Source organism: Wyeomyia smithii, chromosome 1 (assembly GCF_029784165.1).
Source record: "Wyeomyia smithii strain HCP4-BCI-WySm-NY-G18 chromosome 1, ASM2978416v1, whole genome shotgun sequence".
In the NCBI taxonomy this organism is placed as follows: Eukaryota; Metazoa; Arthropoda; class Insecta; order Diptera; family Culicidae; genus Wyeomyia; species Wyeomyia smithii.
The window spans coordinates 19,609,485-19,627,706 of NC_073694.1; the positions used below are offsets into that span (position 1 = coordinate 19,609,485).

Here is an 18,222-nt window from a genome sequence, read left to right on the forward strand (position 1 = left end):
TATGATTCATAAGTTGGACACCGAAAGCTGTAATAATGCGATTACAATGTGTTTCGTTTTTGTTTTTTAAAATTTACCTATCCTTTGTTCCGCACATTCTTTGAATCCTCCTAAAAAGACTATAAATACTTTTCTTACCGATTTCATTTAATACATATTGCGTTTCTCTGCTTGGATTGGCTGCTATACCGAGCTGGGTTTGAATTAAAATATATTTGTTTTTAGTTTTACTTTATATTACCTTTCTTTTTTTTGTTGTTTTTCGATGAAATATAAAATGTACATATAAGTATAATTGAATGGTAACACATTTTGGGCGGAAAATATAAAATAGTTCTGACACGATTTGTTTTTTTTTTCAGTTTTTAATTTTTTCCCTTACGCCATATTTGATTCCTTATTCTCAGCTAATTTGTGATGAAACCGTCAATCGATCTTACTAGAAAAAGTAAACCACGCACTTGATGAATTTTTTTTTAGATTTTTTTTTCATTTCAATGCAAGTATGTGTGGGTGATTCTTTAACTACGAGTTGTAGGTTGTGTGTAAGTGTAAGTGAGTGAGTGAGTTTTACAATGCACATTCATCTACCGAATTCGCGTCAGATGGCGCTCTCGCAATCTCCAGTGTAAATCAGTCTCCAATGGGCCGTTCTTCAACATTCGCTTAACCTATTCCGGTTTTCTCCCCCCAACTCTCCGAACAGTTTTGTTTATATCACAATCATTCGATTTAATTTAATTTTTCTTATCACACTCCTTCATCGTCTCTGTCGCAGAGCTTTGCTTGTCTTGATTAAACAACTGATTTGCACACTTCGTTTCCTTCCACCTCCCCCCCCCCCCTTGATACTAACTTGTTCTTCTTTCGTTTAATTTTCACTTGAATTGCTATGTTTTTTTATTGAGTTTCACTTTCTCATAGTGCTAGTTAATAGTTTATTGTATATCAATGTTTCATCATTAGTAATTAAGTCACAACACCGAATAATCTTATTTGTTTTTTTTTAGAGAAACTTTAAAATCATTCCTCGTTCGTCTCACCGTCGCGTTTTGCCATTGCTACACAAATTAGTATTCGAACCTAGATAGATAGTCAAACCAATCCCGACCTGGCTTCGCCTGGTTTCACCTGTGAAATTTGTTTTACCTACTAAGTCTATTGCCCCTCCGTAAAATTTTACAATTTGGTTTTTGAGTCCTAACTTAGGAGTTGAAGTAGATTACTACAAACCGGCTTTCTTCGGTTGTTTGCTTATTCGAATGTTCTTCTCAATTTAGAAACTAATACTAACGATTATACTTATGCTTGTTTAGAACTTGCTAGCTTGAAGAGTTAAAGTGCCAATTGATTTTTTCTTCTGATATATTACAATTTTATAGGAACGTTGCTATGCAACTTTGCTTCGTTTTAATGCCAATCGAAATTTTCCGCCTTCTCCCGTTCCGTAATTAATTGCTACAAAATGTCACATCACGCAATCTCGTCTGTTTTTTCTTCTTCTTTGCTTTTGAGTTTTAAAACCTATTCAACTTGGACTTGCTTGTTCTGAGGTAAAAGATTGTTTCATTCATTTTTTTTCTCCATTAAATCTAAAGCAATCGAGTAACCTAAGAAAAAATAACCTAACCTAACAGCTTAAAACGTAAACAATAGCACGCATCCTGTAAACTTCGTCTCTATTAGGAGTGAGTGTGTGTGTGAGTGAGTGCTTTGCGTAATACAAATACTACTCTGCTTAGCATGTCTATTCCCTGAACAAAATATATTTTATATACTTCTTGATTTGTATGTATTACAGTGTTTTTTTTTACCTTTACTAGACTTCGTTAAAATAGTGATCTGCGCGCAATCCACACTTTTCTTGGTTTTGTGTTCCTTTCAAATGTTCCGTTGTTCGAATGTTTCTTCTTTCACTTTCCCGGTAATTATTGCTTTTAAGTTGTGAGTCTGTCTCTGTGATGGTGTGTGTGTCTTTCTCTCTGTGTGTTTGTTTGAGTGTTGCCTCAAGCGGGATCTACAAAGATTGCCTATTATCTAAACGTTGTTATTGTTTCTTACGAAACGTCATACATCAAAGTAGAATGTCACACTGCTGCTGGAAGTGTCACTTTTGTTCTGTTTTTTTTTCTGTCAGTGATCAAGTTCGATTGCCAGTTTTTTCTTCTAACTGCGAAGGTGAAATCAAATGATTTTTTTACTCTAACCCAGAATGGAACCATTTCAAGAAGATTCTATCAACATTGAATAATTTTTAAATGCTGTTCACTTCGATTGTTCAAGCATCCTCCTTTTATAAATATTGTTTGTGTGGGAATGTCAAATAGAAGACGAAAGTAGCCGTCTAATCCGGATACCATTTTTTCATTTTCTGCGCAATATAAATTTTGAATCTAATACCGGAGATGGGTGCAATGTTTCATTCAAACAAGTGGAGGACACAGAATTTTCCAGCATTGCACAAAATTTTCGAGAAGGCGACAGGTTGTAAAAATGTTTAAGTGTCATCAAAATTCAAACGTTTCCTCGAAGCAGAACGGCTAGAAATTATTCGAAAATCTTTTCAACATGGATGTTTTTATTTACCCGATTGGTTGGTTGGTTGGTTAATGACTGGACCAAAGGCGCATAACAGTTCCCACTAGTGAACCTCAGCCTTCCAGCTACCGTACCCCTACCTTCTCGTGGTACCAACTGATATGCGAGTAACCAGTGGAAGGATCGGGTAACCAACCCTGGTGGGACTGCTGGTCGCATGCTGACAGGGGGCGGGGCTTCCTTCCTCGGAAGAGAGTTTTCTGGGATCGACACCAACAGAAGCGTTCTAAGTAACGCAGTGTCCTTCTCAAGTCCTGGTAGTGCCCGGGACTCTAAACAATGGCACTACGATGGCCCTCCTGCGACATAGTGGGGTTGGTCGCTGGCCTTGCAAGCCCGCACCATTAAAAAACAACAGCAACGAACGCAATAACGTTAAGTACGGACCGGAACAATCGGCTAAGACCTAGGCAACGAAAACGGACTAACGATTGGATTCTCGGAACATGGAACTGCCGATCTCTCAACTTCCTAGGAAGTACCCGCGTGCTTTCCGAGGAATTGAAGACCCGCAAGTTCAACATCGTAGCGCTGCAGGAGGTATGCTGGAAGGGGACGATGGTGCGTACGTACAGGGATGGTGACACCATATATCAGAGTTGTGGAAGCACACAAGAGCTGGGAACAGCTTCTATAGTGATGGGAGAGATGCAGAAGCGGGTGATCGGGTGGTGGCCAATCAGCCCTAGAATGTGCAGGTTGTGGATCAAAAGCCGTTTCTTCAACATTAGTATTATCAACGTGCACAGCCCACACCTCGGAAGTACCGATGACGACAAGGACGAATTCTACGCGCAGTTGGAGAGTGAATATGACCGCTGCCCAAAACATGATGTCAAGATCATCATCGGGGATTACAACGCTCAGGTTGGCCAGAAGGAGGATTCAGTGCAGACCAGCTGAAGAATGAAAATGGCCTCAGACTAATCGACTTTGCCACCTCCAAGAACATGGCCATTAGACTGGGACACGGTTATATGGGAAAAAAGCGATGGTGTTATTTTTTCGCTCCCATGCACTTTTCGTGTTCCTTATGGGTCCTATAACAAATGTGTAACTTTTCAGATCGATCGGTGAAACGCCCGATTTTCAAAGCTTCCATACGATTTTATATGGAAAAAACCACTTTTTCAAAACTTTTTCTTTACAGATGTCCAGTTGGCTCATAAAAATATATAAATTCATGATATTTATAGGAAATTTTCCTGGGAAAAACTCTTCTGAAGACCGCAAGGCGCTACCTTGCTTGTGAAAAAAGATATTCACCCCAGACTGATTGAATATCTGACGAACGGCTCACCATTGAATTTTACTAGCAATACTGCTGCAGCATGCTGCTGTTGCAAATTCAACCATGTGATGAGAAATAATATCGCTTAAATTTATCTTTGAGGCTTCCCCGAAGATACTATGAGCAAAAATCACACTTTGAAAATTAATTCCAAGCGAAATTATTTCTCATACTTAAGCAATAGCAGCAGTGTTGCTGGAAAATTTCAATGGTGAGCCGTTCGCCAGACATTCAATCAGTTTGGGGTGAATAACAGTTAAGCAGAACACGTCACCAATATCCGGCAGGCCACCTTATCTCATCAGGACCACCATCATCGTCGCCAAATCAGCATTAAGCAGAATTCCCAGAATAAAATAAAAGCAAAAACAAACACTCGCTGAGAAGCTATATCTAAGAGTATCAAAAGAACTGTAGTTTAGTCTTAAGTCTTAAGTTAATAAAGATAGACGAGCAGAAGCTCAGAAAAAAAATATTTTTTTGCACTGTTTTGTGGCAGAAGAATTAACTTAACTGTTACTACAAGCATCGTAGCGCCTTACGGTCTTCAGAAAAAATTTTTCCAGGAAAATTTCCTACAAATATCATGTATCCATATATTTTAAGGAGGCAACTGGACATTTATAAAGAAAAAGTTTTGAAAAAGTGGATTTTGCCATATAAAATCGTATGGAAACTTTAAAAATCGGGCGCGAATCGGGCGTTTCACCGATCGATCTGAAAAGTTATACAGTTGTTATGGGACCCATAAGGCACACGAAAAGTGCATGGGAGCTAACATTTAATTTTTGTCCCACCCTAATGGCCATACGTAGCACCTTTTTCCAGCATAGCCTCCACCATAGACTCACCTGGAGACCACCGAATAGAACAGAAACACAAATCGACCACGTTTTGATAGATGGTCGGCACTTCTCGGACATTATCGACGTCAGATCACATCGAGGCGCTAACATCGATTCGGATCACTACCTAGTGATGGTTAAGATACGCCAAAAACTATCCGTTGTGAATAACATACGGTACCGTCGCCCGCCACGGTATAATCTCGCGCGACTGAAGCAACACGACATCGCAACACAGTACGCGTCATCGCTCGAAGCTGCACTGCCAGAAGGGGGAGAGCTTGAAGAAGCACCTCTAGGGGAAGCGTTGGAATGCAGTGAAAACAGCTTTCAGCAGTGCTGCGGAGGAAATCCTGGGACACGTGCAACCGAATCGACGTAACGAGTGGTTTGACGAAGAATTTCGGCAGATTTTGGACGAGAAGAACGCAGCGTGGGCAACAATGCTGCGTAGAGCCACCCGTCAGAATGTGGAGCGATATGAACTGAAACGGAGGCAGCAAGTCCAACTGTTCAAGGAAAGAAAGCGTCGCCAGGAAGAGGAGGAATGTGAAGAACTCGAGCAGCTGCACCGCACACACGAAGCACGAAAGTTCTACCAAAAACTCAACGGATCCCGCAGAGGCTTTGTCCCACGAGCCGAAATGTGTAGGGATAAGAATGGAGGCATTTTGACGGATGATCGTGAGGTGATCGAAAGGGGGAAGCAGCACTACGATGAACACCTGAATGGCGTGCAAGCAGGAGACCACAACAGGAGCGGAGAAGACGTGGTCGGTGCAACGAACGACGAAGATGTGCCACCCCCAACAATAGGTGAAGTTAAGGATGCGATCCTGCAGCTCAAGAACAACAAAGCGGCCGGAAAAGACGGCGTCGGAGCTGAGCTTATTAAGATGGGCCCCGACAAACTGGCTAGCTCGCTGCATCGGCTGATCATTGAGATCTGGGAAACAGAACAGCTACCGGAGAAGTGGAAAGAAGGGGTTATCTGCCCCATATACAAAAAGGGCGACAAACTAGACTGCGAGAACTATCGAGCGATCACAGTCCTGAATGCCATCTACAAAGTGTTTTCCCAGCTCATCTTATAACGCCTGTCACCATTAGCCATCAGGTTTGTAGGAACCTACCAGGCCGGTTTCATGGAAGGACGGTCTACGACTGACCAAATCTTTACACTGCGGCAGATCCTCCAAAAGTGCCGTGAGATTAGGGTCTCTACACACCATCTTTTCGTCGATTTTAAAGCCGCATACGATTCAATAAACCGACAAAAGCTATGGAAAATTCTAGACGAAAACGGCTTCCCGGGGAAGCTGACAAGACTGATTAAAGCTACGATGGAGGATGTGAAGTGTTGTGTGAGAATTTCGGGTGGAACGTCGGGCCCATTCGAGTGTCACAGGGGGCTCCGACAAGGTGATGGTCTCTCCTGCTTATTGTTTAACGTCGCGCTAGAGGGTGTTATGACACGATTCCCCCATGCGGGGAACGATTTTCAACAGATCAGGTCAATTTATTTGCTTTGCGGATGATGTGGATAATGTCGGCAGAAAATTTGAGACGGTGGCAGACCAGTATACCCGACTGAAACGTGAAGATTAAAACGTCAAAAAATAAGTATATGCTTGCAGGTGGGTCCGAGCAGGACAGGGCACGCCTAGGCAATACGGTAACTATCGACGGGGATGAGTTCGAGGTGGTCGACGAGTTTGTGTACCTCGGCTCTCTGGTAACTGAGAACAACGATACCAGCTGGGAGATAAGGAGACATATTATCAGTGGTAGTCGTGCCTACTATGGGCTCCATAAAAAACTACGGTCGCATAATCTGAGTCTTCGCACTAAGTGTATCCTGTACACTGTGTGTGTCGTTCTCTACGGGCATGAGGCGTGGACAGTGCTCGAGGAGGACTTGCGAACACTCGGAGTTTTTGAACGTCGGGTGCTAAGAATCATCTTTGGCGGTGTGCAGGAGAACGTAGTGTGGAGGCGTAGGATGAACCACGAGCTTGCGCGCCTCTGCGGTGAACCCAGTATTCAGAAAGTGGCTAAAGCTGGAAGGATACGCTGGGCTAGCGCTGTAGCTAGAAGGCCGGATAGCTACCCTACAAAATTTGTGTTCGCTTCAAATCCGGCGGGAACGAGAAGGCGAGGGGCGCAACGAGCGAGATGGGTGGACCAGATGGAGCACGATCTGTATCCGGGTGCCCGCGGAACTGGAGGCAGGCAGCCATGGACCGAGTAAATTGGCGGAGCCACGTTATGCAGCCCATGTCTTAGGACGTACGGCCAACTAAGTAAGTAAGTAAGTAAGTCAGGAGCCTGATTTCCGAGCGGAACGATCTACCCTAAAACAGATCGTCGACAAGCTTCGAGAACACAACTTGCAGACACATCATCTGTTCAAAGCCTTCAAGGCGGCGTACGGTTCAATGAAATGCAACGAATTGTGGCAGATTATGCATGAATATGGTTGGCTTTACATGTGGATCGGCACCATCTGATTTCCTATATGCTTCCAGGCTTTGCGAATGACATCGTTATCATCGGTGGTAATCGTAGAGCTGTGGAGGGCTTTTTACAGCTCTCGGATAGAAAGTTGCGAGAATAGGACTCACCATAAATGCAGATAAAACGAAATACATTATGGCTGGCAGAGAGCGTGGTAGTCCTACTAGCATTGGCGCTGGATAGGGATACTTTCGAAGTGGTTGGTGAATTTCTTTATCTTGATACAATCGTAACGTGTGATAACGAGGTAAAAAGGCGGATTGCGACAGTCAACAGAGCTTAGGTCCCGCAACCTAGAGATCGGCACTAATTTTGTTTCACATGGCACTGACCCTCTTGATGGTGCTCTACGGACATGAATCGAGCGCTTGAGGTCTTCAAGCGCAGAATCCTGCGATCAATACAAACAGGATCTCTATGATCTGTCGCCATAAAAGTAAGCACTTGGTGTGGCAGACAAATGGTGTAGCTTGGGTACGGAAAATTCTGCAAGACGTACATTATGAGTCACCATTAACCTTCCCGGCCTTCCGCGGCCTTCCAAAGCGCTTGTTTTTCTGTATTAGTTCCCACGAAGGTTGGACTTGATTTTAGCCGAATCTGGCACCAACCATTACGCGATTGAGTGGTACTAAGCCAACGACATTTTTGTGTCGAAAGAGGCAGTGTGTTTACTTATTCCTGGAAGGTTTCAGAAAAAAAAAAATTTAAAATATTTGACCTAGAATGATTTTTAGTAAATGTTGCATTTTTTCGAGTACGGTCTTTATAAAGAAACAGTTTTTCTCTAAAGTTTAATTTTTTCAACGACCTTTGTCTTAACCTTCAGACTCACTATCTGTTAGATACGGGCAAAATATTGGTGGCGTGATTTTATATGTACTGCGCACATAAAATTGTCCTCAAACTCATTATCCAAGAGCAAACGTGCAAATGTGTCACAAAGTCTCACATGCTAGTTTGGCTTCACTGGTGACATCTGTATTATCGGTATCAGTCGCAGGAATTATAAAAAAACAACATGCCATGCGAGGGAGAAGCGGCGGGGTTGAGACTCTATTGTGATTTTGCTCAATAAAAGTACATGATAAGTGGCATGGACCGTGAGAGTTTTATTAGTTTTAGCACAGATAACAGACATCCAAGCTAATTTCGCTTCATGTGTAAAAAGATGCAACGGTTTTTTAGCATGTTGCAATACGCAGTATGGTGGTGCTAAGAACACTTAGTTGTCAATGATTCGATAAAATCGATAGTTTTTCAGTTCTTATCGATATTATCGCAATGAGACGGGTTGCCGTTTTTAATGTAGAAATTTTGAGCAGTCGTAATTTGTACATTATGGACATTTTTATTCAATCCTAGTTTATATTTTAGATGAAATTGTTTGTTTTAGTGTTGATTTGAAAAAAAAAAAATACATAAACCTCACAAAACCAGTAATTATCGTTGCAAATACAGCGACTGTATAATGTGTGAAAATTTTCATGCGTCTGGCAGCTTCGACTGTAATCCAGCGCTGCCATCACTAAAGTGGTTGAAGTCGCAAGTTGCAGAGGGATGTCGTTAGCATTCCAAACGAGTAAGAATTTGAAATATAACACGCGATTTCTGGAGTTTTTTGTTCTAGCTTGGACGTCTATTATCTGAGGTTTTAGTAATCTTGGTACGATTGTCTACCATAAACTTTTTATCCAGCTGAAGCCTTATGGCTTGCTGACCTACAAGAAGTTAGTACTAAATAAAACGCTTATCTGCCTGGGTTACTAACAGAAACTGCGCTAAGTAATTAAAAAAAAAAAGAGTCCCATGGAGCAAAGGGCTTATAACTCCATTAAAAATAGATATATTTGGAATTTACAATCTGAAAAAATTTCCTGGGGAAAATACGGGAACATTTGAGTGCTTTATCCGAAAAATCGTTTCAGATTACCTTAGCGTGGGTCCCTTCTCACTGCTCAATACCGGGCAATGAGAAAGCGGACTCTTTGGCTAAGGTGGGTGCAATAAACGGCGATATTTATGAAAGACCAATTGCTTACAATGAATTTTTCGCATTTGTACGTCAGAATACGATCATCAGTTGGCAAAATTCATGGACTAAAGGGGAACTGGGAAGGTGGTTACATTCCATAATTCCCAAGGTATCGACGATCCCGTGGTTCAAGGGGTTGGATGTAGGTCGAGATTTCATTTGCGTGATGTCTCGGCTTATGTCCAACCACTATAGATTTGACGCGCATCTCCGTCGTATTGGGCTCGAAGAAAGCGGTATCTGTGCCTGTGGTGAAGGTTATCACGACATAGAGCACGTTGTTTGGTCATGCCCTGTTCACCGTGACGCCAGGTCTAAACTTGTAGCTTCCCTTCAGGCCGGAGGTAGACGGCCAGCTGTTTCTGTTCGTGATGTCTTGGCGAGCCGTGACCTACCCTACATGACCCTTATATACGTTTTCCTTAAATCCATCCATGCCCCAGTCTAGTCCCGTTCTCCTCCGTCTACACCCAACAAAACGACAAGAACACGTTTGAACCTTAAGCACAAAACCAGCAACCAGACCCCGAACAATAGAACCAGGACCCAAGGACTACGAGCCTCTGTCCCAACTCACGACATCGTGGCTCAGCAGTACGAATCCATACATGCCATTCGAAGATTATCAGACGACCATTGAACAACAAAACACAGATTGGAAATTCCATGCTAGTTTTAAGTTAGACTTAATTTCAGCTCGTAGTCGGCAGCGAGGATAAAAAATTTGCTTTAGTTTTTAAGTCATCAGATATAATTGGCGCCGTTAAGCATTAAATTGTATTTGTGCCGTGTCAAATAAATGTTATGTGAAGAAAAAAAAATCTGAAAAAAGTAGTATGGTCTTTTTATCGTAGGCAGAAAAGGACATTGATAATACCAAGAATTATTATGTCAAAGAAATGTACATTTTGGTCTATGTTGAGAAGACTTCAATTTGCATATCCAAACAACATTTCGACTGTAAATTCATTGCACTGGCCCAGCACTGACAGTGACAATTTGGTTGTAATATAAACAGTAGCATTTATTACTATTCCAGATACTCATGGAGCTCTTGGTAATGTATCTCGTCACTCGAAGGTTGAAAGTGTGGATCCAATTGCGTATGAACGTTCGAAAGGGATGGCAAACCAAATGATTTTCAGCCGTGACGTTAGTTTCTGAAGGTAATTTTGCATTATTCACATAGCCAGTGGACCTAAACTTGTCGACACTGGTCGACTAAATGAAATAAAGTGTATTCCAAAAGCTCAAACCGAAAAAGAGAGAGATTATATCTATTCAACCATTCCTATGAATTTTGGTGCCCCTGGCCATTACCAAAACGCGTCAGCTTACGTGAGAGTTCGCCTGGTAATTGTTAAACGTTGAGTTTACGAACCTCAGGAATGGTTGAACAGCCTGTAATCTTTCATTTTGTTTGAGCTTTTGAAGTGCACCTGTGTTGACCAGTGTAATCATAATGAATATGGAAGGAGGATAGCAACATTAAACCTTACAGAGGTTAACCTGATTAGAATCTGACTAGACTATATTACAGTAAGCACATCGAAGCCTAAAAGCTGACGACAAAAAGACTTCAATGCTAGTGGAAGAACGTATTTTTTCTTATAATTTTCGTTAGAAATTTTTCCTGTGAGGCCAACTTTGTTCCATTCTGAGTATAATTCCAGATCCACATTCCCAAAACAAAAATAAATTTCCAAATCAAACTATTGTGCTTGATTGAAGTAAGAAAAATAAAATGTGTGGCAGTTGATTCATTCTGGCACCGAATTTCTCACTAACAGTTTTTTCTCTCATGTAACTTCGTTCCGCATTCGTCTGGTCTGGTCTGTTCTTACAGCTGACAGTGTACATACAATTTTGGTTTATTAAAACTAGAGTTACACGCACACACATTCACGACATTTTTTTTTAGTTTGCATTTGTGTTTTAGTTTTTCTTTTACTCCTCCTAAGTTCACTGCTCTCTGTTTGTGTTTGTTTAGACGTGCATTATTTTTTTGTTTGCTTTTTGCTTGGTATGAAATTTTTGCTTATCGAAACAACACCGAATATAATTGTTTTAGGTTTTTTTGCTTGCTTGCTTTACTGGTAAAATTTTGCTTGCACGAATAATTCAATCTAATTCAGTAGAACGCATGCTTGTTGTGTGTGTGTATGTGTTTTTGTTAGGTTCCATTTTTTTACCACATCGAGAGTTTTTTTTTATGTTGTATCAAACGTTTTTTTTGTGTTTTACTTTGCTTCATTTTTGCCACAAATAAGGTGAAGAGAGAAGTTAAAATGTTTTACATTGTTCGAGTAGGTTTGCTTGTTTGTTTTTTTTTTTTTGCTGGTAGACATCCATATGTAAGTAACTGACGAATTTTATTTTCTCGTATGTGTACATGCATGTGTGTTTAGTGTGTGGTGAGCAGTTTCTGTGTCGCGTGGCTGTGTGTCAGTGTGTATTGTGTTTTTTTCTTGTTTTACCAGTATTTGCTCTACACACTCTATCTCTTGTTTATTACTGAGGTACATTTAATTTGGCACAGTGAAATTGTTTCTTCATTAAAATGTTTTTTTTCTTTATCTTGTATGCTAGGAAGGAAACGTCTATAAAATTGTTTCTGCATGTAAGGTTATTCTCATTGTTTTTTTTTCTGGCGTTCAGAAAAAGTAACACACGTTTCTCAGACGAAACAATAAACTATTTTTTCCGCTTGCGCGCTTCGTTGTATGTAGTTATGTGTGTGAGTGTGTGTGTGGCTTGTTTTGTTTCGTGTATCTTAATGGGCTTTATTATACTGCAGGGCTGCCAATTTCCCGGCAAACTTGGGTTCAGAAAATTGAAAACCATTCCGCGTCGCTTCCCGCGGTGTGACGCTGCTCTGTTTGATTGTTGTATGAATTTGCCTATAAATATAGAGCTAAAAAATAACTAAAACCTGATTCATTTACGGCTGTAAAAGTCTATTGTAAAACGCTATTGCATCTGTTTTTGTTGTATAAGTATAAATAGTTTAAATCTGTTGAATATATAGAAAACAATCACATTCAGTTTTTTTTCGCTACTATACTTTGCTTAAATATTTGTTGTATATACTATAGATTTAAGTTTTCAGACAATCGTTTGTTTTTTTTATTCTGACCGAACGCTTAACGGAACGTCGTTCGAACTAAACTACGATTGTTCTATTGAGGAAAATCAACAGTTTTTTGTTCAAAATAAAACATACTGCTAATGGGAATACAGTACAACAAAGTAGTGGTAACAGAAACTCTACACTTAATCTAGAAAACAATCGATAATATCCATCCGGTAGTAGGAGGTATAGGGAAGAGAGGTTATTAGTTTAGTAAGGAGTGAAAGATTTCACACTTATTTGTCCAGTTGTTGGTAGCATTTTTTTTTTAGATTATTCAGATTATCAAATCGGTAACTTAAAAAACTCCATTCTTGAAATCTGAAAAACAATTAGGACCTTTTTTAAACCGGCAGGAATTCAATTCTTCTACCTTAAAACTGTAAAGAATCTACAAAATTGTATCCAACAAAAAATTGTGGGAAGTTGTTTGAATATTCATTATTTTTTTCTACTATTTTTGAACCGGGTGCCACCAACTTCAGAAACGAATTCTAGCGTAAAACCCTTCGTAAGGGGAAAAAACTATGGAAACTGACACTCAGTAGCTTTTGTTTGCTTCTTAGCTTAGTTCATGAGTTTTTTGCTGGCGTCGTCGTCGCAAGCGGGGAGGAAGAGGGGTAGTAGTAGTCCCCGTTTTGCGCATTAAACATTCGCAAATAGTAGTAGTAATGACATACAATCACAGACTTTTAATTGCGGATTTTTGCTGTTTCTGTAACTCGTTTTTTTGTGTGTGAGTGTGATGAAACGAAAACTTTTTTCTACACCCAAGCAGGCGCAGCTGGCCAGTTGGGTGGGTAGTTGTTTACAATAGCAGTACAATAGTAATGGTAATAGTAGTAGTAGTAGTCGTCGTGCTGGTTAAGCACATTACACATACATGCGCAGATTGAGTGAGTGGAACGTACGCGTTTTGCTTGAAACCAAAATTTCCAAAACACTTCCACGGCTGTAGGTGTGTATGTGTGTGTGTGGTTTTGGGTGTATGCGTGTGTGGGTGTGTGGAAGTTTGAATGTATGTGAGAGCCTATAATATTTTATAGAGATGCTTCTTATCGCTGTGGTTTTCGTTACATAATTCTTTAGTTTTTACTGAGGTAAAGTTGTTTCTCTTCTGTCGCCATTTCATGTTGCTGCTCTGCATGCTACTTTGTGTTCGGTTCTTTGCTTTGCTTCGTTGAGTCTCTTTAGATGTTTGGTTTTTTTGTTGTTTTGCTTTGTTTCCACTAAAATTATTGTAATCCCGTTTTGTTAGGTTTGCGAAATAAGACATTGATAAAAATCTACTCTTTTTTTTTTTTTCTTAGTTTGTGTGCAGTCATTTACGGTGAATTATTGCTTTGTTTGCGTTCACTTTTTTGTTGTAGTAGGCTGTGTGTATGCGTGAGTGTTTGTTGTGTTTCTCTTTCTCTCTATCTCGTTCTCTATAAAGAGCGTTGCCAAATTCGTTCGGTTGCTATATAACCTCACTTCCGACAGAGGACAATCCGTCTCCTCCGCCGGCCCTCCTCTCAGCGGGGTGAGGTATTGTGGACGTGGGTGGTGAGATGTTTGGACAGATAGTCTGCTCGGGCGAAACATTTTCCGCACGCCTCACAGTGGTACGGACGCTCTCCAGTGTGGATGCGCAAATGTCTGGTGAGGTCGGACTTCCCGCCGAAGGCGCGGCCACAGAACAGACAAACGAAGGGCCTCTCGCCGGTGTGTTTGCGGACATGCAGTTTCAGATTTTCCTTCGATCGGACACATTTGCCACAAAACGGACACGCGAAACGACGATCGCGCTGCTTTTCGGCGGCGTCCACGCGGAGAAAGTTCAGGATGGATTGCTCCTGGGGGTTCAACCCCAACAGATGGTGATGTGGAATAGATTCTGCGTTGATCAGACTGTTCAAGGTCTGACTAATGGACGAGGAAGTAGACGGAATACTGCTGCTGCTGCTGCTGGATTCTGCTTCCATGCGATGGGCGGATTGGTATCTCTTGAAATCAAACTCCGAACCTGGACGTTCCATCATCGAGCTGCTGATTTTACCCTGACCTTCATCAGCACCAAACTCTCGCTGACCCTCAACCCCAGCGGAAACGTTCATCGAATCGATCGTGTCATCCTGCTCCTCATTATCACTCATATTCTCATCATCCCGAATCAAACCTCTCAAATCCACGCTGTCACTTTCATTGGTGCTGGAAACCTGCTCGCTCTCGCCCCCTTTATCCTTCTTACCGTGCAATCTCTCCAAAGCATGATTCAGTCTATGCTTTTTAAACGACTTCAGATATCGGAACTGCATTCCACAAACATCGCATGTGAACAGCTTATCGGCCGGCACACGACTGCGGCTGTTCGCCTCCCGATGTTTAGCCAGCACTGTCCTATATCGGCAACACGTGTATCGGCTCTTCTGGCCACACAGTCCGCACAGATACGGCTTATCGTCGTGAATCGTTAGATGCGGATGCTGAAGGGCCGAGTGCTGCTCCAATAACCAGGCAGACGGAAAATTCGCCATACAAATGTGACACTTGGTATTCCCTCCGCTGCTTCCACTACCAGGATGCGCATCCACATCGACGGCCGCCGCCGTCGAACCCTTCAACAGTGATGAATACAGTGAAAGATCAGCTGGACAGCACTGGGGTTGATCGTCGACCGTCGCTGGCGTTAGCGGATTTCGCAGCAGCAACTCCATACCGTTGTGGAATCCATCCTTGGTCAGTCCATCCCGTACGCGTATCATGGTGTCCCCTTTCGATGCTGATGCCGATTGTGCTGACGGTGGCGGCGGTGGTGCTGGTGATGGTGGCGATGTAGCAATGGTCGATCCGGTGCCGCTGGTTGTGGAGCTTTCCGCCGTTCGGCGGGAAGTGCTTGGTTGTTCGTCGTCTGCTCTAACACCAGTTCGGGGCGATGGGGTTCCGTGCCGGCCCAATCCTGGGGCCTCGCGGTCCGGTGCTGGGGAGGCAGTTCCAAACAGGAGGTTGCGATATCTGTGTGAAAGAAAGAGGGAATTTCTATGTAATTATTCATTTTAAATTGATTTCATTTTATTTATTTTAAATTGAAAATTTTGGCTTCCGAATATTTTAAAACACTTTTGATTTATTCAGATATTTAGGATTTCCATTCACATGATTTGTACTATTAGGCATATTTTATGTTTTATACCATTTTGTCATTCAACTAATATATTAATAGTTAGTTAATAGACTTTTTTCTGCCGATTTGCTATTTTGTACTCTTGACGTTTCTTAACATTTGTGATCTTTTTATTCATTTTTCTAAATGGTTTTCATAAATCTTGATCTTTCTTCTTTGATTATTTTATCTCCTGTGGCACTTTTACTTTCTTTTAAAAAAATATGTTGCCTAGTCTTTTATTTTTTGATGATGCTTCGCCTTTTTTATTATTCTTTATTGTCACTTTTTAACGTATTCTAGTTTTATTATTTTTTGTCATTTTGAACCTTTTTTGACCAAAAAAAAATTTTGTTGCGTTAGAAGATTTTTTTGCAGTTTTCAACCTTTTTTACATTTGTAGCTTTAACTGACATTTCTGACTATTTTGTATGTTGTTTTAAATATTTTTATACTTCTTTTTATATTTTTATCATTTTTTTTAACTTTTTGATATTTTCACGTTTCTGACCCTAATGACTTTTTATGCTTGATGTTTTATCTCTTTTAGCATTTTCAACTCTTTTCGGTTAACAACGTATATTCAATTTCGGTTTTATGTTTTCATTCTCTGTGACAGCTGTGATACCGTTTTATCTCCCAGATGGTCTCGAGGTACGATGCTGGCCTAACAAGCCAGTCGTCATAGATTCGAGTCTCGACTCAGGAGAGACTGTTAGTGTCAGTAGGATCGTAGCGCTAGCCCCGCAATTGTCTTGTACACTGAACAGTCGGCTGCGAAGTCTACGTATACATGAAACAGAAGGTCATGTTCCGAATCGGAATGTAGCACCAAGGCTTTGCTTTGCTTTGATACCGTTTTTGACGGTAACTAAGGGGTGTTACGTCAAAAACTGGTCAACTTAAGTTTGCCGTATTATTTTTATCGTGTATCAAAATAAAAAACCTAAACACCCATCATTTTAAAGATGTGTGTGCAAGCATTATGCCCTATGTTTGATTTTGACATTTGCTGTTCATTTGTGAAAATGGCGTCGAAGCAAGAGAAGCAACATACTGAAATTTCGCTTGCGCATGGGTGAAAACCGAACTATTCGCCCGCCATGTAGGCAAAATTGTTGAATGTGGCCAAATCAACCGTCACTAACGTAATACAAATGTTTGGAGAAACGACGGAAAAAATGGCGAGAAGTTTCAAGCGGAATCCCAACCTTTTCGTCCGAGATGTCGCAAGCAAGCTGGGAGTGTCGTCTACGACTGTGAACCGAGTTAAAAAACGAGCCGAACTGTCGACTTCTAAAAAATGTATGACTCTAAATCGTGACGATAAGCAAAGCCAGACGACGATCGCGAAAGCTGTACGTGAAGATGCTGACGAAGTTTGATTGTGTGGTACAGGATGATGAAACTTTCGTCAAGGCAGACTTTAAACAGCTTCCTCGACAGGAATATTATACGGCAACTGGAAAGATGGCAGAGATTTTCAGATGCATTAACCCGCGTGGTTTAAAGAACAACATTTTCATCGCAAAAGGTTCCGTCAACCAGGAAATTTAAGTGCAAGAGTGCTTGAAAAAAAAACCTTCGTTGCCTTTTCTCAAGCGACATAGTTGCATCGTGCCATTGCAGGAAAAATCCATGGAGTGGTAAGCCGCGAACAACGTCCAGGTGGTGCCAAAGGATATGAACCCTCCCAACATACCAGAGCTCTGCCCTATAGAAACATACTGGTCAAGTATATCCTCAAAAAGACACGAAAGACAGTTGTCAACGAGATGCAGTTGAGGGCAAGCTAGCTTTCTGCGGTGAACAAAGTAAGGAGCCAATAGAAAGGTCCGGCAAGGTATGTTCCGAAACTGAGGCATTTCATGAATGTTTGAACAGAACCCTAACCTAACAAGCCAGTCGTCGTAGGTTCGAGTCTCAGCTCGGGAGAGACTGTTAGTGTCAATAGGATCGTAGCGTTAGCCCTGTACACTTTACAGTTGGCTGCGAAGTCTGTGTATAATAAAACAGAAGGTCGAGTTCCAAATCGGAATGTAGCACCAAGGCTTTGCTTTTTGCTAATGATATGACCCCAAAATGGTCCTCCCAGAACAGAATACTTTACATATCCGGATGCTGCGGTAGAGACCTCAAAACGACACCAGATGAACCGGAAGTCACCACCTCAAATTTCAAAATGACGTGTGGAATTGATTTCTGGGCTCTGGGCATCATCCTGATTCCGGAAATATCCGTATTGGGTGGTATTTAGCCAATTTTGGTTGTTTTCCTGAAACCAGGGTGTAAGGTATTTTTTTTTGTCGAGCACATAACGGTAACATTTTTGTTTGTCCAATTTTTGGCCGTAACATTCTTTACTTTTGTTCATGACAATTGTGACCTGTCAACCACTTTTAGATTTGTTGTGATATTTCATTTCTTAGATATAGTTGTATTTTATCGATAGACTTGACTTTGCATCTGTTTTTTTTCATCGTTTTGAACACTTTGACTTTTTGAAGCATTAATTTTCGACTTTTTTGAAATTGTTTCTGACAGTACCATTTGGAATTTTGGCTATTTTTTAGAATTTTGTTATTTATTAACTGTGAGGATCTTTTTCAAGTCTATGACCGTTTCATAGCATTTTTTTCTACATTTTGATCTTTTTACAGTTTT

General features: G+C 41.1%; 1 protein-coding gene across 8 annotated transcripts in view; it reads right to left on the bottom strand.

Moving 5' to 3' along the window:
- Window positions 1-13,613: 13,613 nt before the first annotated feature.
- Window positions 13,614-18,222, bottom strand: part of LOC129718858 (protein tramtrack, beta isoform) — a 468,621-nt gene continuing 464,012 nt past the window's right edge. For all 8 annotated transcript variants that reach the window (XM_055670025.1, XM_055670028.1, XM_055670029.1 and 5 more), the window contains exon 9: window positions 13,614-15,410. In XM_055670025.1, the coding sequence (XP_055526000.1) occupies window positions 13,931-15,410 (1,480 nt within the window). In that variant the 3' untranslated portion in view covers window positions 13,614-13,930. The remainder of the gene's footprint in view (window positions 15,411-18,222) is intronic.